Raw genomic sequence first — 27,175 nt, 5'->3', positions numbered from 1 at the left:
CAGGGAAATCTAAGTATACTGGCCTGGTGCATTTTGTAACCAAGAGAATTTGATGGTCGTCCTTGTGATGCAGAAGACTACTTTCAGCCTGACAGTTACTGGATCTGCAGCTGAAAACCTCATGAGAGGCTTGCATGTTTAACGTGTCAACAAGATGTGCAGAATCTGTTTCACTGAATGCTGCCCTGCTTTAGGGGCACAAAAGGCAAATGCCTCCTGTTGAACTGATGTACTTGATCTCTAGGAAAACGGTAATGTGCCACGGTGCAAAGATGAAAGGAGGAGAGGCTGAGGTTCCTGTAGTGAACCGCCTAACCGTTAAGAAAATCTTGCCAATTTCAGTGTATTTGTGTCTGAGCTTTGAGGCATTTTTTTAATCAGTCCTGCTGTTCTTTTGGGGTTGGCTTCATAGGATTGGGGCAACTGCCTGCTGGCAACCAGGTACAGTTTTGTAAACCAGGGAACAGTGGTTTGTGGGTTTGGGGTGGTTTTTTTTCTCCCACAGAGCCATGGAGGAAGAACTATTAGCATTGTTGAGGGACTGTGGGAAGGACTGTAAGATCCAAATGAGCTTTAATGGAATCACTTCTGTAATTAAAGATAACAAAGCATAAACTGCTGTAGGATTCTGACTTTTTGGCCCGTGAGGGTGGTTTGGGGAGGTGTGTCTGTCCTGGCAGTGCAGTTTAATAAATATTCATATTCATGAACCCTTTCTTTGAATTTGCAAAAGGATGTGTCATATCTATATTTCTTGATTGGTAAATGCATTGGTAAGAATACTACTTGATTGCCATTTTACCTGTGGAGAAGAAAGCTTTTCAGTTTGACCTTGCTGCTTTAGCAGCATTTTTTTGGCTGTTTGAATTAAACAGTCTTGGGACCTGAGCAGAGGCAGATCTTCCAGCCTGTGCAAGAAGTTCTGGGAATTGCTGAAGTCCTGTGAGCTGGGTGGGTAGAAGGACTGAGGATGGTACTGAGTGCATTTGTTCAGTGGGAAATATGCTGGTCTAGCTGGCCATTTTAATTTGATTTATACAAAATATAAAGGATTCACGTGCTTTATGTTCTGATTACATTGAAGACTCTTAATTTTGTTGTTGAATCTCAGTATCTTGAGTATGAATTTGTTGCATGTAGTTAATTCAGATTAACTCAGGCTTTAATTTGTCTCTGCCTGAATACTAGTTTCTGTGGTTTTTTTCAGAAGCTTTAATTTAGGAATGAGTGAAAACTTCCACACTTCATCAGCCTGCCCTGGAGCTGCTGACAGAGTCCTTATGTCTGAACTCAGACATGGCTTTGCAGCAAAGCGGTCTTCTGGTTTTGGCAGAGCATCTGAACCTCCTGCTTTTATTCAGCACAGAGCCCCCCACATCCTCTGAACTGGGTCCATGTGCCCTGTTCTGGTTTACCCTCTTCTTAATTGGCTTAAATAAGGCCATGAATAAATGTCCTCTCTGTAGCTAGTTGTGACCACAGGACAAGCTTCTGCTCCCAGCAGCTTGTCCCGCTCTCGTCTGCTGGATGAGCTTATTCCTGGGTGAGCATTGTGGTAACTCACCTCACAGTAAATGAGCTGGGGTGGTGAAGGTCTCTGCTCTCTCTGGCATCAGTGGAGAAAAGGGAAGGTGGGAGAGGTTATCGGCAGCCCAACCTCTGCCGCGCACTCCTGGTGTCACCCCTGCTCCTCTGAACATGCTGCTGGAGCTATCGGTGAGCTTGCCAGGGCAGTTTCCTTGGGATGAAATGGTTTAGGGGTAAAAGACCAACCAGCTTTAAGTAAAACCAAGAGTGTGGTTTTGCTCCAGTAGCCCTGCTGGTGGAGGCAGAAGAAGGGTGATAAGCTGTGGAGGACAAAGTAGTCATCTTGTCCACCATCGCTGCTGTATCCTTTTTAAACTGCTCCTGTTGGCAGGCCCAGCATGGCCTGGAGCTAGCTCCTCAGCTGGAGTCATGCCTTCAGTACAGTGTTTGACTCTATGCAGATAAAGCCTGATCCTTGGGAAACACCTTCTGACACACCAGAGTCTTCTGATGGAAACTAATCAGAAGTTCAAAGGAAAGAAGTAGTGTTTCCTCATTCCCTGTGTTCTCCTTACCCAGTGTTTTCCTTTCCCAGTGTTTCCATTCCTGTCGTACTACCCAGATGGCTTTCTGTGTGGATAATGCAATTAAGAGGAGATGCTTGCAAGCTTTCAGCAAATAAATATGTCAGAATTTGAAATGTTCTGTTTAGGCTCCATCAGTCCTTCCCAGGTGGAGCGTAATTATTTGTGCCTTGCTGTGACATGTAAAGGTTCATGTTTCTTTAAAAAGCCCTCCGGGCAAATTAAAATCGTTAGTGAAGTGCCTCTTTTTTGTAATAAAAATAAATTCCACAGCAGACACTGGGATTTGGTTTTAGCTGGATTCATAGAGGGTTTCTGAGCTCTGCTGTCATGACTTACACATTTTCTGAGCACCTTGACAAAGGCAGGAATTAATATCAAGACACTTCCCTCACAGGAAAGATGGCTCTAATGATCAAGCAATTTCTTGTGCCTTTTAGTAGCTTGGTTGTGAGTGTCCGCTGAAGCAAGCTCTCTGATTGCTTTTATACTTTACTCTTCCCCATGAAGTCTTCTGCTTTGGGCAATTTCTTAAAGCAGTCAGTTTTGGAGTGGCAGGAAAGTATTAACTAAAGCAGCAGACATGAGGTCCATCTGGCTCGTACATCTGGAGCGAGACACTGTAGGTCAAGAGAAAATTTTTTGCACTTGGTCTTTGTCTCATGGGAGAGTGGGAAAGAATACCATTATTTGGGATATATTCTCTCATACTAATTACTGTTCCAAGTGTTTGAGGTTACTGATGTAAGGAATAAGAGTTTTATGTTTCCAGTTGAATATTGAATTCCAGTGTAGCTGGTGTTAACCATCCTCCAGCTGTTCTCCCAAGCTTTTTTATTTGTGTGTTGTCAGCTGCTGTTTTTTTATTATGCAATGCACAGAGCCAAAAGAGATTTGGGAAACTTATAATGAGGATGCTGAAGATGCAGATTGCTTGTTCGCAGTGAAGCACAGGAGATGGAAAGGACTCTATGATCCCCGGGGGAAGCGTTGGTACCGCCTGTGTAGCAGCTCGAGGTGTTGGGGTGTGTCTGGCCTCCCACAGTTACGTGCTTCAGGTGAAAAGAAGGGACTTGGGTTGGACAGTATCAACTTAAAAAAATTCCCCCTGGAAAAAAACAAGCTGAAAGACCAAAGCACTGGAGATGCTGAGATTATTTTTTCAGCCTCTCTTGTCTTTTTGGACTTAAGGTCTTGTATGAAATTCCACTGAGGGCTTTATGCTGCAGAGAACTAGGGAACTTCTGAAATAGAGCTCTGAATAAAATTGTTCGTTGGCGTCTTCATCAGCCACCAGAGGCAAACAGAAGGCTGGCTCTACTTAGAGGTTTACTTTCTTGCCTCTCTTATATTGTGCTTGTGCCTAGCTCCCCGAGGCAAGCTCTCACTGCACTTTGCCTTCCTCAGTGGAAACTGCTCTGACATGGGATGAAATGAAGATGGTGGCGAGCACCCCATGCTACGCGGACTTGCTGCACACTCTTGTTTCAGCCTGGAGCAGAGTAGTCCTGGGTCCCTCTAAACCAACCTTTTTCTTAGCCACAGGGTTTATGATTTACCAAAAACAAACCAGCCAAGCAGGGAGGGGGGGAGCTGGGCTTATTTGTGTGTGTAACTTGGCAGGTGTGGGACGCTGCCATAAGGCACTTTGCTTTGGCAGATGGGGCTGTTTCCTACCTGAGCAAACAAGGTTGCTGCTTTCTAGCCAGTACTTGTTAGAGAGGCAGAAAAGACTCAATGTGGTGGGATTTTGTGTTGTCTTGGACATCGTGAACTGGTGGTGTAGCGCCAGGTGCACTGTAGCAGGGACAGCTTCTTTGTTCTGTAGATCTGGTTTTTCTGTTTGGTTTTGCTTGTGTTTATTTTTTTCCCAGAAGGATGACAAAGAGGCTTACTGTCTCCATCACCAGTGATACCAAGAAAAGCCCTGCACAATGCTGCCCAACAAGTTGGAACAGAGCTCAGCAAATCCCCTTTAACCACACGGAGTTCAGCTGTCTTGGGTTTTTTTGACTCGGAGGCAGTGCAGTGTCTTGGGGGGGGGGGGTTTCATGTGTAGCAGCAGCCAGGGCTCAGTTTAGGAGGAGGGTGAATTGGCATAAAGTATTTTCACTAACAAAGTGAGGTTGGAGAAAGAGTAGCTGTGTAATTAAATACAGACCCAGGGGATGCAACGGGTGAGCAATGCTATGTAGTGTTGCCTGGAAAGATGGCCTTCCTGAGGCTGTGGCCGGACAAAGACTTGTATGTTGGCTGCGATTTTTGGTGCCTCTGCATTGGCTGCTGGGCCCTTGGGGTGGCTGGCTTGGTTTTATTGTCAGGACACTGACCTGCTTCAGCCAACTGGTCCTGGCCACCCCAGCTGCTCCAGTGCCAAGTCCTCACCCCCTTGCTAATCTGCCTGTGCAGTCGTGCTCCCCTACATGGCCTTATCTGCTCTGGGCTCAACCCCCACGTGCTTTTGGTGCTGTGTGGGAAATAGCAAGTGCAGGGTTGTTCCCAGACATGGGGTAAGCTGCGGGTGGTCACACACTGTAAACCAGGCACTGAGTGTCCCTTATATGGGTTTAAACAGTAACTCGAGTTCTAGCTGTTATTTTCAATATGTTTAGTTTGTTGTAAACACTAAATGCCATGTTTAGTCCTCTTCTGGTCTGGTGAGTGTTTCTTCCTCATGTATGCTGTTGTTCTTTGATAGTCTTCTGATAGCTACAAATATCTGTGCATCAGCCACACTGTCTAGCTCTTCTTTGCTCCCTAGCTACAGTAATTAGGTCTGGGATTTTTTTTTTTATTAGGCCTTCCAAGCGTTGCTCTAAGCTATGGTGAGAGGAGAAGCTCAAAGTGGTTTACAGATTCTTGGTGACAAATCAACATCAAGTGAAGCAAAGAGAGATGGTGAAAGGGCTGTGAGCTGAGGTGCAGAGCCTGGAGCGTGGCCGGCCTGAGAAGCGCTTAATGAATGCTTAAGGACAAATGCTAAGCAGGTTGTAATATGGAGGTACATTTCCTTAGCAATTTATACCATTGTAATACAACGGATAGTCTGGCTGGGGTACGGCTGGGTTACGTTTAGTCGGTACAGGAAAATGAGTGTGAAGCAAACAGTGTTGGGGCTTGGAGGGCAGCTTTGTGCTTGGGTCGGTGCTGCCCTTGGACTCTCGCCTGCAGTCCTGCATTAGAGCACAAATGGCAGAAGAGTTGCAGTTTAGGCTTGGAAACTCATTAGAAAGCTTGCCCCTGAAATAAGCTACTTAAATTTTCATTAAATTATTTTTTAAATCACTGAAAATTAGGGTGAAAAGCAAGTGTTGTGGTCCTTTCTGTACTGTGGGTTTAGAAACTGCTGAGGAACTGTCTGGTGAGTAGGTGGCGGTCTGACAACTGGGCCAAAATTCACTAAATCTGTAATTTGAAATTAGTTTAAAACATGGGTTTGAGGTTCTGGAGACAGAAGGCTCTTCCAAAGCAGTAGTCTGTTTTGGGGTAGCAATAAGCATAAAAGATAAGAAAGACAGTGCTGATCTTCTAGGGGTGAAGCTGTGCGCTGCCACCCTTGTTTCTTCTGGCCCTGGGTCCCATCATCAGGATGGCTGAGTTCCCTAAAGCAAGACAAAACTGGCTGCTTTTTAGCTAGCAAGCTGAATTAGCTCCATGCGGGATTTGAGGAGCCCCAGTGTCCTTGTGTGGTGAGTGCTGGAGATGCACCATGGAGAAAGAGCGGATGGGGGATGGGGAAGGGACATAGAGGGGACCCCCTCCTCCCACCAGCAGCGAGTCATTGGATCTGTTCTGCTTTCAGTGTACAATGACATTATCCAGTTCCTTCTCACATGGTCTGTTGGGCCAGCTTTGGATGCTGTGCTGCAGAGGATCACTGGGTATGTTGTTGAGATTTTGGCCTCGAATACCAAAGCGCCGCTAGGAGAGGGACTGGTGGAGGGCCGCTGCGGGCAGAGCTCCCTTTGGTGGATGACACTTGCTTGGGTTGCTCTTGTTGTTGATACAAGGAGAGCTGGATGAGTCTGGCAGAGGTGGAGATGTTGGTGATTTTGGCTTCTCTGGCTCCCCATAACCCTTCCCCAGCAAGGTGGCCTCTCTGGGTGCGACGGCAGCCCCCCATTGACCACCCAGCGCTGCCTCTAATAGCTGAGTGCTTGTCTGCTTAGACTTTATTTGGTCTCGGAGGGATGAAATCACTTGCTTTTGTCTCCGTTTGGATAAGGAAAGCTGCTGAGCCATGAGAGCCGTCTGCGCGTGGGGGAGAAGTCTTTCGGGAACTCAGCATGTTTGGTGCAAGGCGTGCTTGCTGCGGGGCTGGAGGGAAACTTCATCTTGGGCTACTTCCTCTGTCTGCCCCACTGCCTCTGGAGCGTGAAGCAAAGACTGCAGGCGGAAAAGCGTGGACAGCATGGCTATCACCAGATACTAAATAGCTCAGTGAAAACAGTGCAGAGTTCAGCTTGGAGTGTAGAGATGGGTGACTTTGTGTTTGATGTGCCTGTTCCTGCCTGGCCTGGATGGCTCGGGTGGTGAGCTGTGTTTGGGGTGTGTTGATTTTGTGCTGCATCGTGCACCGGAGCCTCTTTGGGGAAGAGCACAGTTCCCTCTTTTGAGAGTGTCTTCTGATACCACGTACATCTTGGACTCTGGGTGCTGAAATAAAATAGCCCCTGCAGCTGGTCGCAGTGGCAACGTTACCGTGGTCCTTGCAGTGTGTGCAGTGCCTGCCCAAAGCGGAGTCCGGCCCCCAGGGACAGCACACTGTGGGCCCCTGGTGTGGGCGGGGAAGGGCATGCATTTAATTCCTGTTACCTGGCTCGAACCTCTACTATTAGCAGCAGTGGCCATTTCTTCAAGTGGATGTGTGGGGATGGTCAGACAACAGACTCATGGGTCCGCCTGTGGTGCTGCTTTCTTGTTCTCCGTGTCTCGGCTGGAACTGGGTTAAACTCAGAGTTGTTGTGGACTGCAGAGAGGATTTGAGGGGCTTTACATGAATTAAGTTTTCCCCTGAAACTACTGTTTTGGGGCTGTTACCTGCAGTAGGAATTTGTGCTGCTTTGCTTATAGGGCTGTAGCTGTAAACCCTCCTAATGGTGTGGCTGTTTCCCCTGGAAAAGGCAAATGACATCCGTGAGCATAAACAGCTTTAATGCTGAGATGTGTCTGTACTAGAGCTTGGACTGCTCGGTTGGTCCTCGAGGAAGAGCAGCCTTTCACTGGGACAGGCGGTACAGAGGGCCATGGACAAAGAGCAATGTCAGTGCAGGACACCTGCTGTGAAAATTGGGTGCTGCTGGGGTTCAGCCAGCCCCTTTCCGGGGTGCAGCGCTGTCATGGCAGAGCTCTCCATGCTGCTCAAGGTGCAGAAGAATATCAGGCTTCATCTCTTTCAAATTCATACCTGCTAAGCTGTGACAGAAGACATCAAGAAGGGTAATGAACAGCTGGGAGATGCAAGCCCTTGTTTTTCTTGTGCTTCATGCAAAAATTGATCAGTGATTTTTTTATTTTTTAAATTGAAACCTGTTGCTGACTAAATCTGTTTTGCAGTATTTTAGCCATTGGGCCCTGCCTCTTGTGTCCAACAGGACTTTGGCCGGAGCCATGCGAGCCTTGACCTTGGCTGCAGCGCTGTGTGCTCAGCAGTGCCAAAAACAAGTGAGAATGTCCAGGCTGTGGCTGCTCCCTGGAAGGGAGGCACTGCTCTCCTGGGATCTTGGCTGCCCTTTGATGTGGTCCTGTGTTCCCTCAGGAAGGAGGAGCCTTGGCTGCTCTGCCTCTCATCTGATGGGTGCCTCAGGAGGCGCTTTGGTCAAGTAATGTGTTTCCAGCTGGAAGCACATCTTAGTTTAGGCATCTGCAAAGTGGGAATATGCAGTTACCTGTGAAAACTCAGTACTTACGTGCCCAGTAACAGTCATGACAACTCTGAGCCAGTGGCTATGATGGGCTTTTTATGACCGGCAGCATTAATAAAATTAATAAGACTTATGTCAGCCCTGCTGTAGAGCTGGCGCTTACTCCTGAGCCTGCTAAAAAGGGGCTGTCTGTTGTTGCAGTCATGTAAGAGCCCTGATATTTGTCTGCCTTGTATGGCTCTGTCCCTCTGCTAAAGAGTAGCTGATGGGACCAGAGGCGGTATGGAATTTATTTGGTGATGACATTGGCAGCTCAGAAGGAATGGATACCTCCACCAAGAAAAAGATCAAAGGGTTTTTTCTTTGTTTTGTTTTTTGTTGTGGTCTCTTTTTTTAAAGAAAGAAAACTAAAGGAAATGTGCAGGGGAAAGAAGGCTGGTGGAGTGAGAAGGATGTTGGTCAAAAAGGGGAAGCTGTATCCACACAAGAAGACAAAAAAAAGTATGTATTTCAGATTCCATGTAAAATCAAAACAAGGCAGGCCAGAATAAGACTTTTGAAGAGTGAATTTGCCAAATAGATTAATTTTCAGATGCACCAGAAACCTTTTGGAGACAGGTAGCAGAAGAGAACAGGGTGTGAGAAGCACAAAAGATAAAGCCATCGCAGAAAAATCTAAACCATTTTTTTGGCTGTCTTGACTCCTGTGGAGGAGCTTTGTAGCTTTGCAAACTACAAGCTCACTACAAAAGAGCTGTCTGAGGAGTTGTCTCACATTGAATGTCAGTAGAAATAGCTTTAGAGCAAACAGAGGAACTGATAAGAAACTGTACGGAACAGATAGTGTTTACTCAAGAGCACTGTAGGATCTTGAATCTGAAATTGCTGAGATGCTTTTGTGTGTGTCCTGTTGCTTAAGTGCCCCTTGGTATCGCAGAAATTGATGGTGGCAAATGTGATGGCATTTTTTAGAAGAGAGGGATCTTGGTGAAATCAGGGAGGTGCGTGACAGGGGTTTCAATGTCTGTGCCAGGCACGTGGCTAGGGAAGGGCTGCAGAAAGGATCCTGGGGACCACAGACTGGTAGGTCTGACCTATGTGCCTGGGCCTCTGCAAGGAAGAGCAAGATCACTGAAGGTATGGCCAAGCACAGCTTCTTGGAAAAGAGTTAATAGGGCCAAGGTGAAGGCAAGCCCTGCCTCACGGACCTGCTGGCGCTTGGTGAGCAGGACCACACGGGTAGCAGGACCAATAGACTTCATATATCTGGGTCTTCAAACAGTTTTTGATGAGGTTCTCCAACCAAAGGCTTTTAAGAAACTAAGTCACCAAGGGCATGGAGGAAAGGTTGTGTTATGGACCAAGAGCTGGTGAAAACATAGAATGCAAAGAGTAGGGTTTAATAGTAATTTTTCAGCATGAGTAGGGGTCAGCAGTGGAGCCCCAGAGACTGGTTTTGGGACTGATTTTCATGCTATGGGTGACCTCAGGCATGGAGGGGTGCAGTGAAATCCCCAGGTTTATAGAGCATCCTCAATTCCTTCATGTGGTTGGATACCTCACTGAAGGCGAGGAAATCCAGAAGGACCTCACAGAACTGAGCGAGTGGACAAATAAGTGGCAGGTGAACTTCAGAGTAAGAAAATCTGGGGTACCCAGAGGGGAAAATTATCTGTATCAGGCCTGTATGATGCTGAACCTGGAACTGGTGGTTATAGCCCAGGAGGGAGCTCAGAGTCATCATTGTCAGTTCTCAGAAATCATCAGCTCAGTGTGCAATGTTAGCCAAAAAAGCCAATAAATACTGATCACTGTCAGAAAGGGAGATGATAACAAAGCAGAGGCTTTGAACAAAGCGTCATTTTGACCCTGTAATAACACCTTGGTGCATATCTTGGGGGCTGTAGGTGGTTCTGGTTTCTGCACCTTGAGAAAGACTGTGGTGTTGGAGAGACTGCAGAGAAGACAATTAAAATGACCGAGGGATGAAGCAGCTGCCTTATGAGGAGAGAGAAAAAAAATAAAATTGTGACTCCCTGGTTTCAAATAGAAGTTTGGCGTAGCATATGGTCAAGGTATACAAAATCATGAAGGCACTGATTAAGTTGAATGTTATCTACCATATCTTGTGGCACTAGAACCAAGGGCACCTGATGAAACCTATAGGAGATTGGCTTAAAGCAGGTAGAAGGAAGTACTTTTATTTTATGCAGTGTGTGGTGAGCTGAATTCATTGTCCTGGGGGGTTGTGGATGCAAAAGGCATCAGCAGGTTCAAAAAGCATTTGGGTAAACTTATGGGCAGCCAGTCTGAAACAGGCTAGGAAGAACATGTTTCTCCTGAAAAATAATAGAATGAACAGCCAGGGATGTGGCTTTAGCATCCATAATACAAGTGTGGAGCGTACAAGGAAGAAGATGGAGAGAGGGTATGACCATGACCATGCCTAACAAACCTCTCCTGTGTCCCAGGTGTGGACAGGATGGACGGGCAGTTGGTTGCAACTAAGATGTGTATCTTACATTCTTGAAAGTTTCCAGAAACCAACATTAAGTAGGAATGTAGGTGGGTATGACATGTTGCAGAAAAGCCAACATGGCTTTTGTAAACCAAAATTGAGCCACATGACTCCATCAGTACTTGGCAGGGGTGATCCAGTGGGTTGGTTTAGTGGACCTCACTGAAAGGCTTCAGCACCAGGCGTCCAAGAAAAGCCCATCATGGGATGAATGGGTGAATAAATGGTTAAAAGATAAGCTACGAAGAAGAGGAGTAGACTGTCAGACTTCACAGTGGAGGGAAGTCCCTCGGGATGCCAGGTTGGGATTGCTGCTGCTCACAGTGTTTGTTTGTGACCTAGAAAAGGGGATGAAAGTGGTGGCTGGGGAAGAATGTGCTGCAGTCCATGTGTGCAGTGATGGGCTCTGAGCAAATAAGGTACGAAATCCTGAGCACTGAAAATCAGGAATGAGGTTGGGGGTAACAGGTGGTTCTGCAGAAGTATCGGGCAGCATTCGGCAGTGCTGCAGGAAGGGGAGAGGAGGTTGTGAAAGGCAAGGAGGGGAGCAGAGGACAGAATGAAAACAGTCATGACACCACTGTGGTCTGCTGTCATGTTGAATATTAAGTGAGTGTCAGGTCATCCCATCTCAGAAAAGTCCTTGCTTCTAACTGCTAGAAGTAGAGTAAGTGTCTCTGTGGGTTTTTGCCTTTTTTTTTTTTTTTTAGCAGCAAATACCATGTACTGGAGGCAGACAAGGACTGTCTAGGTGGACATCAAATATAAAAGGGAGTTGAATGTGGTCCAGACCTTTGCCCCAATCTGTCAGCTGTGCCATAAAAGAAGGACTGAGAGTGACAGAGAGTGCACTGCCCACTTTGACATCTTTCTGAATTTGTCCCTTTTTTTGCTGCCTTCCTTGCCACTGCTGGAAGTGAAAAGCTCAGTTTTGGCCTGAACACAAGCTAATAAATGCTTGGGGTTTTGGTGAGAGAAAACAAAAGGAACTTGTTTTGGGCACCAAATCAAAAAGTAAATTGTTCTCACACCACTGTTCACTGTTACCATGTATAGCAATTACTGCCATGGCAACAGATATTTTCAAGATCCAGCCAAGTTCTTACAGGGCTGCAACATAAGTTCTGATACTTGCTCTTTGTGGAGCTATTAATAACTGTGTTTTCCCCCCTTGTAGCCAGGAAGTTTCTTCTTCCTTGTGTACTGTGTGAGGGATAAGCTCATTTTAAATCAATTGTGGGGAGAAGTGACACTGGGGATTTCCTGGATTTTTTTTTTTGTTCTGGAGATCCTGTCTGGTGCTGCCAGCTCTCCAGCCACCTCCTGAGCTGAGCTGGGCTGTCTCTCTTGTGCTATTTATAAGAAAGCCCAGTCTGAATTTTTTATTCTTTTTTTTGTTTTCCTCTTTTCCCTTAAACCAGGACAAACGGATGACACGTTTACTCTTCCAGCTATGCACAGAAGTGTAAGTGTTTATTTCAGGCTGACTTGGTCAAGGGGAGAATCCGCTGCCAATTAAACATGATCTGAGGCAAGCTCTGGTCTGCATGATTTCTTTCCTTATCTCCTGGTCATTTAAGCATGATAAACCCTGTGTATTCAAACTTGTAGCTCAACTGTTCTTGGCAGTAGTTGAATTTAGCTATGTTTAAAACCCCCAAGTGCACATCCACCTTCTCCCAGCTGCATTAGCGCGCCTGTATGAATCTCCCTTGAGTTGGAAGCATGTCAGAAAAAAAACATTGGCAGGTCTTTTGGCACCTGATTGAGGAGCTGTGGAAAAGGTGGTGCTTGGGCTTTTGCTCGTGCCAGTGGTTCCTCTTGAGCCTGAGCATCTGATGCACTGCAGTGGCTGAGGACCAAGGTCATGAGTCTGTCCCCAGCTCTGCTTCTGGTTGTAGACAAGTCACAACTGTGCAGCTGTCCAGTTTCATCCCTCTAGAGGAATGTTTTGCCAGGCCAATCTCCTCTCTTCCAGGGAGTTTGCTTTTCTTTTGCAGAAATATAGCTAGTGACTGTAAAAGTCTCCCAGCCTTACCAACCTAGAGTTAAAAGGAAAAGACTCAATGAGTACTCTGGTTTTCCTTATTTTCTGGCACTCTCAAGTCTTGCAGCTTCTTCTGATGTCACTGTCTTTGACATCATCCTTCCCCAGATCTCCCTGACTCTCTGGATTGACAGCCTGCCATCATAACAGAGAGAAAAAGGTTTAGTGAAAACATGGACTCTTTTATCCTACCAACCTCCCTGGAGAAGCTGAAGAAATGAGCATATGCCCTGCAAAAGGTTGGTCCAAGGCAAGAAATAATTCAGTTGTGTCCACAGGGAGTGAGTGCATCCCTCTCTCATTGCTGCTCTGCCTGCTTCTTGGGAGGGACCGTTGAATGCAGTACCACTGGAGGGCTGCAGCTCCCTGGGGAGGCAGTGCCGCAATGTGGGAGCTCAGGTGGGTGACCCTGGCTGGGACAGTGCCAGCTCACACAGCCCAGCTGGTTTTCTTCCTGGACATCTCCAAGAAACAACTGAGGCCCTTTTTGACAGCCTTTGATGACTGACACAGTTATTCCCCAATAACTAGCTTCTTGCTGCTCTTGGGAAGGTCAGTTCCACCACCTTTGTTTCTATGACATGGTGAGAGCAAAGGCAGATTTTGGGCTTTGACTAATGCTTTGTTCTGACACGTGAGATGGCAGAAATATTCAGCTTTAAAAAGGCTGTGACTGCATTTTAAAGCAAGGTTGAGCGACTTGGTCCTTGTTTCTCGTTAAATCAAGCCAGATCTTGTTAATGACAAAGCACCAGAACTACACATATTTAGTATATTTGTTTATTGGAGTTTGCAGGCATTACTATAGCCACTGCTAGTCATGCAGGGGCAAATGTGTAGCACACAAAGCAGAGGTTGAAATACGGCTCACGGGATGTGACTCCTACTCACACCGTAATGTTTTGGAGACAATCGGGAAAAGAATGTCAGTTTGGGGCAACACTTAACACGCCTTTCCTTTCAGAGGAAACTTTTTTTTTCCTGGTTTATTACATCAGAAAAATAAATGGAAAACAATGGGAAAAAATCAAACACGGGCTGTGTTTTTCATCCGAAACTGCTCATTCACTTGTTGATAGGCAAGCTTTTCGGAGATCAGGGTGTGCGTGGAGCAGGGAACCATGTGCTGCTCCGTGGGGGAAGCGCGTGGGAAGGGGAAGCTCTGGGGCTGTGTGAGGGGACTGATCCTGTGGGTCCAGTTCATTGCCTTTGCAGCACTCTTACTGTGTCATGTCTGATGCGCTTTTTGTTTAGTGATTCCTGTAGGCAAAACAAATGTAAGAAATTGATTTCTCACGGAAAAGAGGTTTTTTTGCTTATTGTTTTATGAAGGGTTTATGAGCAATGTGGCTGAGGTTTTTGGCTATTTATTTACTGCCTCTCTTCCCTTGCCAGAGGAAATTCGTGTGCTATGGGCTGGGGAAAATGACAACTCTGAAGCACGGAGTCCCGATGGGATGAGTTTCCTGGTAGCAGCTCGGGGTGCAGGGGAGAGTTGTTCATTTGTGGACTTTGTGTTTCCTATTGCCTTTGACTCACAGCCAAATTCCTCTGCCGTCCCAGCATTGTAGTGGTTAACTTGAGTCATGCTTAACAAGCTTGGACAGCTAATACTTCCAAGAGCTTCTCTGCATTTGCTCCTGCTTAGTTTTTTCAACAGAGTTGGCAGAGACAGCTGCAGCTGGAGAGATTTGCTGAAGAACAAAAAAGGCCTAAAAAAGTTGTGATGAAACAGCGTTATCTTTGTTTTATACTTTTAGCCACCAGTGTCTTGTGGGCCCTGCTAGCTGAGAAATAACCCGATCCCTTGCAAACTGCATCTGTTGTGCATGAGTTTTCAAGGGACTCTGTGTTTCAGCTAATAAATGACTGTCAGCCCTTTAAATGAAGAAAGACAGAGGGCCATTATTTTGCTAATGCCACGCATTTAGGAATGTTGCTGCTTCAAATATGTAGCTTTGCAGACTGAAAGCCTTGCGCTCTGCAGTCGGGCTATTTGTGGGGAGTCAACAGCTGGCACCCTCGGTGACACCGGCCAGTCTGTGTATGGCCTTGCCTTGCAGGTGCTCCACCCTGTAATTACAACCTTGGTCTGCTCCTGCCCCACACCGCTGCCGGCTCCTGTGCCTCCTTTAGAAAAGCTGCAGTTGTGGTGGTTTTTTGTGGTCTGGTGGAGTTATTTTAGACCCGAGGTGGGTGTCTCAAGAGGTCCTTTTAGTTCCCATCCCTGCGTGCTCTTGCTAAGGCAGCTGACCGGTCCCAAGGTACCAGCTGATGGGTTTCTTTTTTCTAGTTTTGTAGGTTTCTTTTTTGTTCCTGTCTTCCCAGTCTTTACTCACTGACATCATTCAGAAACCTCTGTAAATGTTTTTTTCCTTGTAGCTCAGTGTTCCCTTGTGTAGCAAATGAACACCTCTGTGCCTGGTGTAAATGGGTCTCTGGCACCTGGCTGTTTGCTTTGCTCCGTCATGGCTGCCATGGTCTCTGCTTTCAATGAAGATAATACAAAAATTGTTCTTCCTTTCTGTATGAGGAAACCATGCCCCGTAGCAGTGCAGCATGTTTATGGCCGTGCAATGCCTTGCATGACTTCACTAAGCCCGGGATAATCTATCCATGCACAGAAATGATGAAAATCAGTTGGCTGCAGAGTCCTGTTCCTCACACAGTGTGAGTGGTGTGAGCTGCCAGGGTGGTGGAGCAAGTTGCTGGGTTTATGTGGTGGGGCAGCTTTTCCAGAACAGCTTCTGATTGTGGAGTCTCCTGTTCCTGGGCTGCTCTCCTTGGCATAGACCGCCTGAGGCAGCTGGTGCAGGGTCCCTGGCGGTAAGGGCTTTGTGGCAGTGCTGTGAGGAATCCTTGAAATCAGTAGCGGTGATATAGAAGGCTGTAAAGAGTAAATATCAGTCCTGAAGTAGCTGGGCAGCAAGCTGGGTGAGTCAGGACTTTTGTCAGTGATTTCTGGAATGACAGAGAAGGCAGCAGGTGTTGCTGTGACCTTGAAATAGCAGGAATATCATCTGCGTGACATCACTTGCTTTGGCACAGGGAGAGCACTGGGGGTGTGCTGCTTCTCCAGGGCTCTGGGCTTTTGCCCTTCATCCTTTTGGCAGGTACATCTTCTCTGCCTTGTTCCTGCAGCTGTATCAGCGTGATGCTCTTGGCACAGCCCTGTCAGCATTGGGAAATGTTGCCCTGCTTAGGTCTGATTTACTTCTGTTTGGCAGCTGGTGAGAGGTGTGGAGACTTAGAGGGCCATGGAAACGGGAACAAGCCATGTACAGCTTTCTGGTCACTGACCAGGATTTCAGTGAGTAGGTAGCCCTATGGTGCTGGTGCTCCGTGGGAAGGCAGGAGACTTGTGTGGGTTCTGGCTCCATTCCTTCCTCTTGCCCTGTGTCCATCCCCCTGATTAAAAACAGGAGCAGCCCAGGCCTAATTGTAGGGTTATGTTCACACTGGGAGGCTCTTGGGTGCTTTGAATCCCATCTTGGGCGGATCCTGTATGACTCAGTGCCAGCACACGTTCATGGAGGTGAATAAAGTCCAGCTCTGCTCTGGCTGGAAGCATCTGTCTTATCTTGGTTTGACTCAAGAAGACATGAGGATAAAGCAGACGTGTGACCTTGGGTGCGTCTCTGCAGAGATTTACACACTTGGAAGGATCTGGCTGGTGCAGCTGGCGATGACCTCACATGAATACCTGCTGCCCCTTCGGTGGGGTCGTGGACAGGTGGGATGGCTGCAGTGACACTCACTGAGCCGTGCTTATGGCATACACGCTGGTACGAATCCTCCCTGAAACCGGTAACCTCTGGGGGCAATGGGAGGGTGTCAGGCTGCTGTCCTGGGGCTAAGCTCAGGATGCCTTGGTGGGCAGTAGCAGGGGATGGAGAGCAGGATACGTCCCAGCCACGGTGGTCAGCTGCTGCTGAACTTGTAGGCTGTCCTGTAATGCCTTCACCTAAGCAGCTGTGAAGTATTTCCTCTCTAGGGTATTGCTAAGATTGAGGTCTTCCCATGTAAATCCTGTTTGTTGCGGACAAAATCTGGTTATGAGCGCGTTGAGGTGGGATGCAGTCCCCATCAGAGTGTGACACCACTGGCATTGCTCCGAGTCCTGGCGGTGATGGACCTGACCATGTGTTCTGGGATTGATGCAACCTGTGGCTGTGCGGGTGGTAGGACATCACTGAGCTGCACCAGGCCTCAGCTCCCCTCCAGAGCACCCCATGCCCCCTGGGCAAGGACTACCCGGCTAGCACCAAGCCTTCCCCACAGCTGCCTACCCTCCAGCAGCTGGGATTTGGATGGGGCTGTGGACCCATGCAGCACATTTTGGAAGGAGAGGGTGGGAATGAAAACTGCCAGTACATTCCCCCCCGCCCCGTCTGAAACTTGTTCTCAGATGCTCAGCCCTTAAAAGGAAAAACGACTCTGCTGAAGCCTTCACTGAGCTTAGGAGGTGCCGTTGTGTCTGGGACTGGGGGTTTGGGCCCCGTTCTGATGTGCAAAATGGAAACTCTAGCCATAGTGGCAGGAGAGATCCAGGGGTTGCCATGGCAGCAGCTCGAGGGTGAAGATGGCTTGTCTGGCCAGATCCTGTAGCCCAAGGAAACTGGCTCGCTGCTCTGTTGTAGCCTGGGAAGAAAATCCCTTGCAGAGCTTGAGCCCCTAGTCGTGCAAAACCCCAGGGTCATCTGGAACAGATAAGCAGGAGAAGCTGTCCAGCCGGATCCATGTGCCTAGCCAGCCTGGGGATCCTTGCAAAGAGCAGAGGGAAGCAGCTGTAACCTTTCTGATGCTGAATGTTTTTTGACATCTTATGTCTTTCAGCTTCTGCCCAGGCTGTAGCGGCCACAGCTGGTCTCTGGCCATGGTGCAGTCAGAGGTGCTCACCCTCACCGACAGCTTGGGGACAGAGAGAAGCGAGGGGCCCTCGCTGTTCAAGGGAGCAGCCAGCCCCACTCTGCGCCTCCAACAGAGGAGCTGCGGCAACAGCCTGTGCTTATCTGGGCTGTGCAGGCTCAGGCAGAGCTATGCCCAGTCTGCATCTGTCAAGGTTTATTTTTTTTTAACGGGAATGGATTTTACTTCTCCCCTCAGGTGCAATTTCCTTTAGTGTTGGCCTGTGCAGTCCCATGGTGACTGTGCCTAAACGTCTGGTACCTGAACTCCTGCTCTGTTAGTGCCCATCCAGCAGGTGCCGTATGCTCTGTCCTGAAGCCATGCAAACGGGGATGTTTCCTGCCCCTTGCTCTTCCCTCTGTTGCAGAACCCCTGTCCTGTGGAGGAGGGATGGAGCATGGGGTTTGGTTTTTTGGTGGTGTGTAGTTTTGTTGTCTTTTTTTTTAATTAAAAACGCCAAAGTAATGAGAAGCTTTGTGTGACAGAACCTTTTCTAGGCTCTCTTCTATCTCTAAGCCACCCAACTCATGGTGCTGTGCTCTGTTCTCCTCTCTGTAATGTGTCACCAGGCAGGGCTCTGCTTTCAGAGGGCTGCCCCCATTGTGTTCTTGCTGGAGCTGAGCATACGTGCTCAGGCTTTGAGCAATTGCAGCCATTTGTTCTATATTTTCACTGTCTGGTGTGTCTCCTGTGAAGCAGAGGTTGGTTTGTTTGCACAATGCTTATTTTTGGAAGCAGGAGAGTTTTAGGAACAGGCTGACATTATGTTTATTTTAGTTCCCCTATAATTTTTGTTAGAAGGATGCATGTGTATTTAAAATAAGTTCAGATATGGGGGGGGGAAGGTTGTTTTGGGTACATTTTTTTTCTTTTTCCTAAGATCTAACTTATAGCCTTTCTGGACTTCACTGAGAGAAGGCAGTAAATAAACCTTAGTTGACTGAATCAGCTGCTGGAGCATCCTTGCAAGGAGCTGGTGCTAGAATTCTTCCTGGCCTCTCCAGCTCCAGGATATAGATGAGTTTTACAGCCTTGTCCTGGCTTTGATGTGCAAATCTGGGTGGCTTAGAGCCACCTGGGGGTTGCACTTTGTTGCTCAGCATCTGCAGTGAGTGAAATATTTCTAGGGCAAGTCTGTCTGACAACCCACCCAGTGTGCTGGGGTGGCTTTGCCCACTGTGCAGAAGGTGAAGGGGCAAGCGTGATCCTCTTGAAAGAAGCTATGCTGATATTAGGGTGCTTGAGCACAGCCCAGACTATTCTTCAGCAAGTTTGAGAGCCTGAACCTGCAAAGGAGCAGTGACATCAGCAGCTTCAGTGCCTCTGGGATGGTACCTGCTCCCCATTCCTTAACTGGTTTGCCTTGGTGTGCTGTTGGGGTCTCCCTTTGGAGAACTTGAGATTGTAAACATGCCTTTGTTTTCCACAAGGCTGCTTCTCCTCCCTCTCATGGGTTCCTTGTCGCACTCTCCGTTAGCAGCAAATGAAGGAGGCTCTGAACTCCCTGTCCCCGTAGGTCAGATCATTTCAGATGCCCATCTCATCACCCCAGCCACTTGTTGCAGCAAGGAGCCCTGGACCCCATGCACATGCCCCTGCCTTCAGCTGGTGTCACAGCATGACAAGTCTCTGAGAGTTGTAGTTCAATCTCTGTGTGTGCCTGATGGCCAAACTCTTCGTTGCTTGTCCTCAAAGAGGGCCAGTTCATAGGCACTTAGTCTCAACCGTGACACATCCTCATGTTAGATGACCTCTAATGATGGGTTCTGCCCAGTCCTGGGGCCCCACCATCACCTGGACTTTGCAGAGGCTTCAGCAGCCATGGCTTGGAGCCATAGGCAAAGAACTGCAGTTTTTTGTGCAAGGACATGGCAAGGTGGCTGCCCTGCGCAGGGCATGGTAGCAACACCTTATCTATGCATGGTATGGAGATGATGTAAAGGGAAGTATCAACACTCATAAAGGTCATGTTGGCCTGTTGCCCCTCAAGTTCTTCAGTCTCCTGCTGTCCAGGAGGGTCCCCTGTGCACTGAGTGCAGCCGTCCTTCTGCAATACTAAATACGAGACCACACACTGAAACAGTCCTGTTACCTGGAGGAAGAGCTTAATTTCCCAGTTGCTTTTCTTTGTGTTGGGGCCACCTTTGAGCATGCTGCAGGCTCCCTTTGAGGGCACCAGTCTTCAAAAATCTTACTTGGTATGCAGTCATGTTTGGCTGAGAAGGGCTTGGTGCTGCCCCAGCTCTCTGCGTGGCTCATCCCGAAGAAGGGAAGTGGGGCAAGGACGTGGGTTCTTGGCTTGGAGCACAGAAGTCCAAAAATTACAAAACACAGAAGGGAAATGGGGGATCAAGCTGTAAGTGCTCCCCTTGCAGCCATGCAGAGGGGCTTGCTCACAGCCTGGTGTGAAGCCCCCTGAGGCAGGGGTTTCCCGTGTCTTTCCTTGAGGGTGTCTTTCCCTTGGCCTTCTCAAGTTGGTGCTGAGCAGTGTGCCCAGGTAATGAGTGGAGAGAAGGCTTCATGCAGAGGGCTCTGCGGTCACATTGCACTGGTTTCAAGCAGACAGCTCCAGCTGAGGAAACATCTCTCTACTATTCTTATTTTTGCACAGCCTTATGAAGAACTTGTGGTGTCCAGGGACCATGCTCAGCTGTCCAGGCTGCCGTGACACTTGGGTGATGGTGGCAAGAAAACCAGCTCTACAGGAGAGTAGTGGCTGTTCAGCTTCTTGGGGTTTCCCAGCTCTTCCTGCAAGTGACTCTTCTCCTGTATCTAGTCCCTTCCATTTCTAGTCCTGCTCCCTTTCTGTTAGTTAAAAAAATTTTATTCTCTCCTGGACTTGTGCTAACATTTATAGTTGTTTGTGAGAAGATCTAATCAGGAGGTGCTAGCAGGATGGTCTTGCAGGCTGGAATACCCTTTAAAATTATTATTATTATTATTATTATTACTAATTCCCAAGCTTTGCCAAGCAGGATGGGCAGCCAGGAGGGACCCACGCTGTTTTTGGAGGAGCAAAGCTTGCAAATGTCCATCACCTTTGTCCCAAGGTCTGGCCGGACAGGGTCCAGCAGCTTGGCCTCTTACCTGCTCTGTTTATACAACACACTATAAAAAAAAAAAATAAAGCTGCTAGCCTGTGAGGGCTAAGCCTTCAGGTGGGAACAACCCTGCCTGCCCATGTGAGATGCAATTGTGCACAAAAAGCTCTACATTTCCTCCTGCTTTTTGCACACCTGGTGCACCATCCCCCCATACAGCAAGCACCCTGCTGCTTGGGGACTGAGGCCCACCCCCCATGGCCCTGCCACCTCTCCAAATGGCCACGACACATGCCTCGGGCATGCTGACTATTGGCAAGCTATGAGGTGTCGAAAGTATTTGTGTACTTGCTCAGGACACAGAGGAAACTCCTGAAATCTCTCCCAGTAATGCAGGAGGATACACACTGGGAGTGTGGGTTTGTTTTTGGAAGCAAGTGGGGATTTTGCTGAAATTCCTCCATGTTGCAGGCTCTGGTGACTAGGTTAGTTCCCTGGCACTGCTGTGATGCTGATGGGCTGCATGTCCCCACGCTTGAGCTGTAGCGGGGGTTTGGTCTGGGTTTGCAAACTGGGTCTGCTGGCAAGTCCTGTGCCTGGGGATGTTGAGTCCCAAGAGGTGAGGTGGACTGAAACCACCGCAGTGATCCCACCAGTGTGATCAGGCACTGCTGTGCCGGCAGGAGTGGGCACATGCTCTGTGGCTGCTGTGTCACCCAGCGCTTGGAGCTGAGGGGATGGGGAAATGTGTTATTCAGACTATTCCCAGGAAACTTCTTCTTTAACCCTATGAAGGGGAGTTGGAATTAAATTTTTTTGTGTCCAAGTTATGGCCTTATCTCTCTGCAATTCTGGGTTTATCACGTCTTTCCAGAGTTCCTGATGTTATGTTCAAGGCTTGTGTGGCAGCCCAGGGCTGGCCCTGCTCCAGGAATGTGCTCCTTGCTTTTCCTTTTCTTTCTTTACATATGAATATGATTCATATGTAAACTCTTTGGTATTTGTGTGTTCTGTGCACATTTTTTCCCTGGTTAAACTCCACCTCAGTCATCCTCAGTCTGATGGGGAGCAAAGAGGTCACCAACCTAAGTCATCCACTTATGTGTCTTTTCACAACTGCATGGAAATAATCAGGCTGGCTTTGTGATTCCCACCACGAGCCATGGCCTGGGGCACTGGTACAGCTGTTCGTGTTGCACCTTAAATCAAATAGGGGAACTGATCTAGTTTTGACCAAAAAATACCAAACAACAAACCAGATGTTTTCTGGACATAGGGTTTTCCAAGTGGGATCCATTTGCAGGCACACTCTTGGCGGTGCCCTACCCTGCTCTGGCAAAGGTGGGAGGCCAGGTGAGCTGATCTGGCTGAAAATGGACCTATGCCACAAAAAAAGAAAAGTGGCTTTCACCTCGATCAGCTTCCCAAGCCACCCTGTCTGTGGTAGCCTGAGTAGCTGCCCTCTGAGGCTGTGTGGAGGTCAGCAAGGTAGATGTCATGGTGGGGAAAACTGCACCTTTTCAGAGGCAGTTCAAGTCTATTTTGGGTTGGACTGACACAGTACCTATCAATTTTGCATCCTCTAAGAATTGAGGAGCAGCCTGCTGCTTAGGGGTGTGTGTCAGACTGCTCAGCATTGAACACACCTATGGTTTTCCTAGTGGGGAGGTGTTATGTGCAATTAAACCCCCTCACAGTCTTGCTGGATGGGAGGAGATGCACTGGCCTTCCCCAGAAAGCAGGGGCAGAGCTGAGGGCTGCACTGCCTGCCAGCAAACACCACCTCTCCTGTCACTGTGCCAGCAGCGCTGAGCACTGGGAGCCGAGGCTGCCGTCTTGGGCGCTGCAGTGCTGCCACTGTCAACCCAGACCCCTCCGAGGAACCACGTGCCGGCAGCGGAGGGTGTGTGAGAGGGATGCGATGGGATCTCCCTTCTCCTGCCGCTCCTCTGGGAATGGCTGCTGTGGCCGTGCCCTAGCCAGGTTGGGACACTGGGCACGAGCGGGTTTCAGGGGTGGCCCTGGAGCCACCCCTATCATATGGCTTTTATTAATAACAAAACCAGCTTTGGTTAAATAAGATCTCCATCTGCAGCCTCCACTGACATGGGGTGGAGAAGGAGGGTGGAGGGCTGGGACTTGAGGGGGTATGAGGAGGAGTTGGGGAGCACAGGTAGATTTTTTTCTGTTTTCAGCTGCACACTCGAGTGTGCTGCCAGGGGTGGCATTGCTTTAGTGGCAGCATCTCTCCTGTGGAGGAGGAGACCTTGCTGGGGTTTGCACCTTCTTCTGTTTACCAGGCCAGCCAAAATGGTTTTGGCTGCAGCATCATGGAGGCGTTGGCTTTGCTGAGCTCCTCTCCTCTCACCCAGGCCAGCTTTTTGGGTTAGGTGGGTCAGTCTTAAAGGCTGATGTGCCATGTATGAGGACTGTGCAGCCCAACACCTCTGTTGCCACAAAGCCATCAAGTTGATCTGGAAAACCAACCCTACAGCACTGCCCACGTTCTGCTCTCGCTGAGCCCTAGGCAGGGCCAATGTGGGTGCTGGCAAAGGAGCCTGGCACTGGAGAGGCTCCTCTGAGCAGCAGAGGGGTTACAGATCAGTGGCAGGCTATGCCTGTCCTTTGGGTCACCTTACACCCAAAGGGTCATCGAGGGCTTGGTCCCGTCAGCCAAGGGAAGAGGGGAAGAGTGTACAATGGAGATGGAGCGGACTCGTCCACCAGTCGCTCCCTGCATTTCTTTTGGGCAAGCAGGTGTGGGCTTCAAGCAGGGACTGGGTGGCCCAGAGGTTCCCTCCAGCCCCACAGCTTGTAAGCCCTGCAGCAGGCGCTCACATGGGCAAGCTGCCCATGTTGTCAGGAGCCAGGAGTTTGGTCTCCCAAGGTGACATGAACAACAGGGTGCACCTCCCAAAAGGAGCAGATCCTGCTTTGCAGATCCTCCATGCTCTTGAGAGTGAGTTCTCTCATGCATCTCTCTAGGCGCTGGCACTCCTGCAATCGCGCCAGCCCTTGATGTGGGTTATCGGATCATCAGCAGGTGATGCTTGCCTGTCCCATGCTGCTTGTCCCAGGCTGGGATGTCAGGGCTGGGAGTGGGGGTTGTTGACCCCTTCCCTGTACCAGGGAGCTGCTGAGTTGGCTTGGCCCAGTCTCAAACTCTTTCCCTCATCTTCGCCTGAGCTTGTTAGATTGCTGAATGGCCCCAAGCAGCACTTTGAGCTGCAGCATGGTTGCCTGGCCCAGAGGCAGCAGCTCTGTAGGACTCCCAGACCAGTTTGTCTTGAGCCTCTGGCCCAGACTAACACAGCTCTTATGTCTCTGCAGCTCAGACTGGGTGGAGATCATCGAGCCCCGCTCCCAGGAGCGGATGTATGTCAACCTGACCACTGGCGAGTGTGGCTGGGAGCCCCCTCCCAACCTGAAGGTGCGCCAGTCTGACCAGAAGCAGTGGTGGGAGCTCTTTGACCAGAACAACAACCGCTTCTACTACTACAATGCCATCACGCGGCAGACAGTGTGGCACCGTCCCCAGGGCTGCGACATCGTGCCCTTGGCACAGCTCCAGGCCATGAAGTGCAGCTCCCAGCCTGACTGCCATGGCCAGCAGCACCGGGGCAGCAGTGACGGCAGAAGCACCCCCATCCAGTTGGCCCTCCTGCAGGAGATGGAGAAGAGCAAGGCGGACTGCGCCGCGGAGAAGAGAAAAGACCCTGGCAGGTAGGGAGAGCTTTAGCCTTCTCTGTTTATATCTGATGGGTGGCTTCAGTTGCCAGGTGGGCAGTGGCTGTGCGGCCAGTATGCTGGGAAGGTGTGCTGCCTGGAGAGGGTGCAGCGCTGGGGCAAAGTGGTGCCAGGCCAGTGATCACCGCTGTGTGTCCTCCTCTTCCTGGGGCGCAGCTGTCTGCTTTCGTGGCTGCAGTACCGCTTGAATGTCCCCGGCCTGGGCCAGGCCTTGTTTGTGTGGGATGCCATGAAACCACACGCATCAGAAGATAATCATTGCTCCAAAGCCCTTTGTGCTAAACAGAAGGAGAGGGTATGGGCGGGAGTGTCACGCAGTACAAGAGCTCTGATGGATGCTCATAGTGGGGTTTGCTGGGATGGTTGAGCTGTCGTGCAAGAGGTTAGGCTTCTCTAGGGTGCAGGTGAGCCCAGCTGTTCTGGCTCTTTCCCTCCCCACTTGCTCGGCTGCTTGCATGTGCTTGCAGCTTCAGCCAGGGCAGGAGGTGGGGTTGCAGGGACAGAGCTCCTGGGCACAGTTATTTGCTTACATCAAGCCCAAAATGAAAGAACAATAACGGGATGCTATTTTGTTTGGCTAGATTTTCTTACACTTAAACCAGTCCAACAACAATTGGGGTGGGTTTTTTTTTTTTGTATAGGAACTTTGCCAGCTTCAGCTGCACAAAAGCTTACCCTCCCTAGTCTCTGCGGGGGTGGCCCCTCTGATCCCGGGCAGTGCCACGGGCTGCCCTGCCTCCCTCCTGTCCTGCCTGAGTATCATCCTGCCCTGGAGAGTGTGGTACCAAGAGCCGGGGACGCCATGCAGCAAGCGGAGTTGAGTCACGCTGAAGAGGTGTGACTCACCCAAGGGCTAGAGCTCCGGTGAGCCTGGCACTCTGCTATCCATGCTCCTCGTCCCCACTTCTGGGCAATGCAGTGAGCCAGGCTTCTTTAACAGCTTGTGTTTTGGATTAAGGTTGCCTCTCTGTGTGTGTACTGCTGGCGGGGAGAGAAGAAAAAAGCCAAGATGATGAAAACCACATAGGATGGCGGTTCTGGAAAATACATGCTCTAGAGCGCCCTAAACTGAGGTTATTACTTGTCTGCTGCCCCCTGCGAGATGCTACTGTATCCACTTGAGATCTGTGTGACTGGCAGACACTGATGATGCACATAAAGTGAACCAGAATGAGCCCAGAGCTTTACTGGTTCCTGCAGTGCTTCCAGTGCCTCCTGCCCCATGAGCAACTCCTCTGAGCTTCAGACTCATCCAGAGGATGATCCCTGCCCTGCCAGGAGAAACCTGAACAGTGATAAATGCCTTAAGCTGAATCCCAGTAGCTCCCAGTTCCCTCTGGTACCTGCTGGTGACTCCAGATGAGCCACAGGCCTGTGGGATTTGCCGCGAGCCGACCAGCTTCTCCTCCTTGTCCCTCTGCAGCCCGGTGCTCTGGGACAGGTGGCATGGGCACCGACAGACCACGTGTTCCCAGAGGAGCGAGTGCGAGAGCCTTGCACAGGGCATAAAATATCCTGAGCTCCATGGAGTCCAAAATGTTTCTGACTCAGGCTCTCAGCAGGGGATCGTGGCCTCCTCTACTTCTGGGGAATGGCTGTGCCTCAAGGGATAAGTAATGCCAGCTCTGACCTGTCCCTCAGCTCTCCAACCCTCTAGGCAGGGAGGACCCCATGCAGGCCCCCTTGTATAAGAGGAAGGGGAGCAATGCAACATGGGGAGGGGTTTGCTTTACCTTTCCTTGCCAGGCAGCATCTTGGATGACACTGCTGGTTCTCCTGCAAGGAAGGGGAGTGGGAAGCGATCCTCCCTTGCTCCATCCACAAAGAAGGTCGTAGAATCATAGAATCGTTAAGATTGGAAAAGACCCTTAAGATCATCGAGTCCAACCGCTAACCTATCACTGCCAAGTCCACCACGAAACCATACCCTCAGGCACCATGTTACCCGTCTTTTAAACACCTCCAGGGATGGAGACTCCACCACCTCCCTGGGCAGCCTGTGCCAGGGCCTGACAGCCCTTTCGGTGAAGAAGTTTTTCCTAATGTCCAACCTAAACCTCCCCTGGCGCAGCTTGAGGCCATTTCCTCTCGTCCTATCGCTTGTCACTAGGGAGAAGGAACCAACCCCCACCTCGCTACAGCCTCCTTTCAGGGAGCTGCAGAGAGCGAGAAGGGCTCCCCTCAGCCCCCCCTTCTCCAGGCTAAACCCCCCCAGCTCCCCCAGCCGCCCCCCAGCACACTTGTGCTCCAGACCCTGCCCCAGCCCCGCTGCCCTTCTCTGGACACGCTCCAGCCCCTCCAGGCCCTTCTTGTCCCGAGGGGCCCAAACCTGAGCCCAGCATTCGAGGTGGGGCCTCCCCAGGGCCGAGCACAGGGGCCCCATCCCTGCCCGGCCCCTGCTGGCCACCCCAGTGCTGACACAAGCCCGGGGGCTGGTGGCCTCCTTGGCCACCCGGGCACTGCTGGCTCATGCCCAGCCGGCTGTCAGCCAGCACCCCCAGGGCCTTCTCCGCCGGGCACTTCCCAGCCCCTCTGCCCCAGGCCTGGGGTTGGTGTGACCCAAGTGTAGGACCCGGCACTTGGCCTTGTTGAATCTCATACTGTTGGCTCTGGCCCAACAATCCAGCCTGTCCAGGTCCTAGGTCTAGTTGAGGGTGTGAGGGCTGGGGGTAGCCTTGGCTTCAGTGACCATGAGATGGTGGAGTTTAGGATCCTGCATGGTAAAAGCAGGGTGGCAAGTTGGATTACAACCCTAGACTTCAGGAGAGCTAACTTTGGCCTCTTCAAAGACCTGCACGGAGGAATCCCATGGGCTAGGGCTCTAAGGTAGGAGGGTCCAAGAGAGCTGGTCAATATTCAAGTACTGCTTCCTCCAAGCTCAAGCTCGGTGCATCCCTACAAGGAAGAAGTCAGGCAGAGGAGTCATGAGACCTGCATGG

General features: G+C 49.7%; 1 protein-coding gene across 2 annotated transcripts in view; it reads left to right on the top strand.

Annotated features, from left to right (window-relative positions):
• LOC104043659 (rho GTPase-activating protein 39) overlaps positions 1 to 27,175 on the top strand; it is a 59,067-nt gene that overhangs the window by 1,982 nt on the left and 29,910 nt on the right. The window contains exons 1-4 of one of the 2 annotated variants that reach the window (XM_064465103.1): positions 10,704 to 10,912; positions 11,915 to 11,958; positions 12,649 to 12,779; positions 23,820 to 24,212. In XM_064465103.1, coding sequence (XP_064321173.1) covers positions 12,766 to 12,779; positions 23,820 to 24,212 — 407 coding nt within the window. In that variant the 5' untranslated portion in view covers positions 10,704 to 10,912; positions 11,915 to 11,958; positions 12,649 to 12,765. Of the gene's footprint in view, positions 1 to 10,703; positions 10,913 to 11,914; positions 11,959 to 12,648; positions 12,780 to 23,819; positions 24,213 to 27,175 lie in introns of those variants that run through there. The other variant, XM_064465102.1, reaches the window with a different exon arrangement.

Source organism: Phalacrocorax carbo, chromosome 14, assembly GCF_963921805.1.
Source record: "Phalacrocorax carbo chromosome 14, bPhaCar2.1, whole genome shotgun sequence".
In the NCBI taxonomy this organism is placed as follows: Eukaryota; Metazoa; Chordata; class Aves; order Suliformes; family Phalacrocoracidae; genus Phalacrocorax; species Phalacrocorax carbo.
Note: the sequence above shows the minus strand (reverse complement) of the source record. Positions and strands in the feature narration are given on the sequence as shown.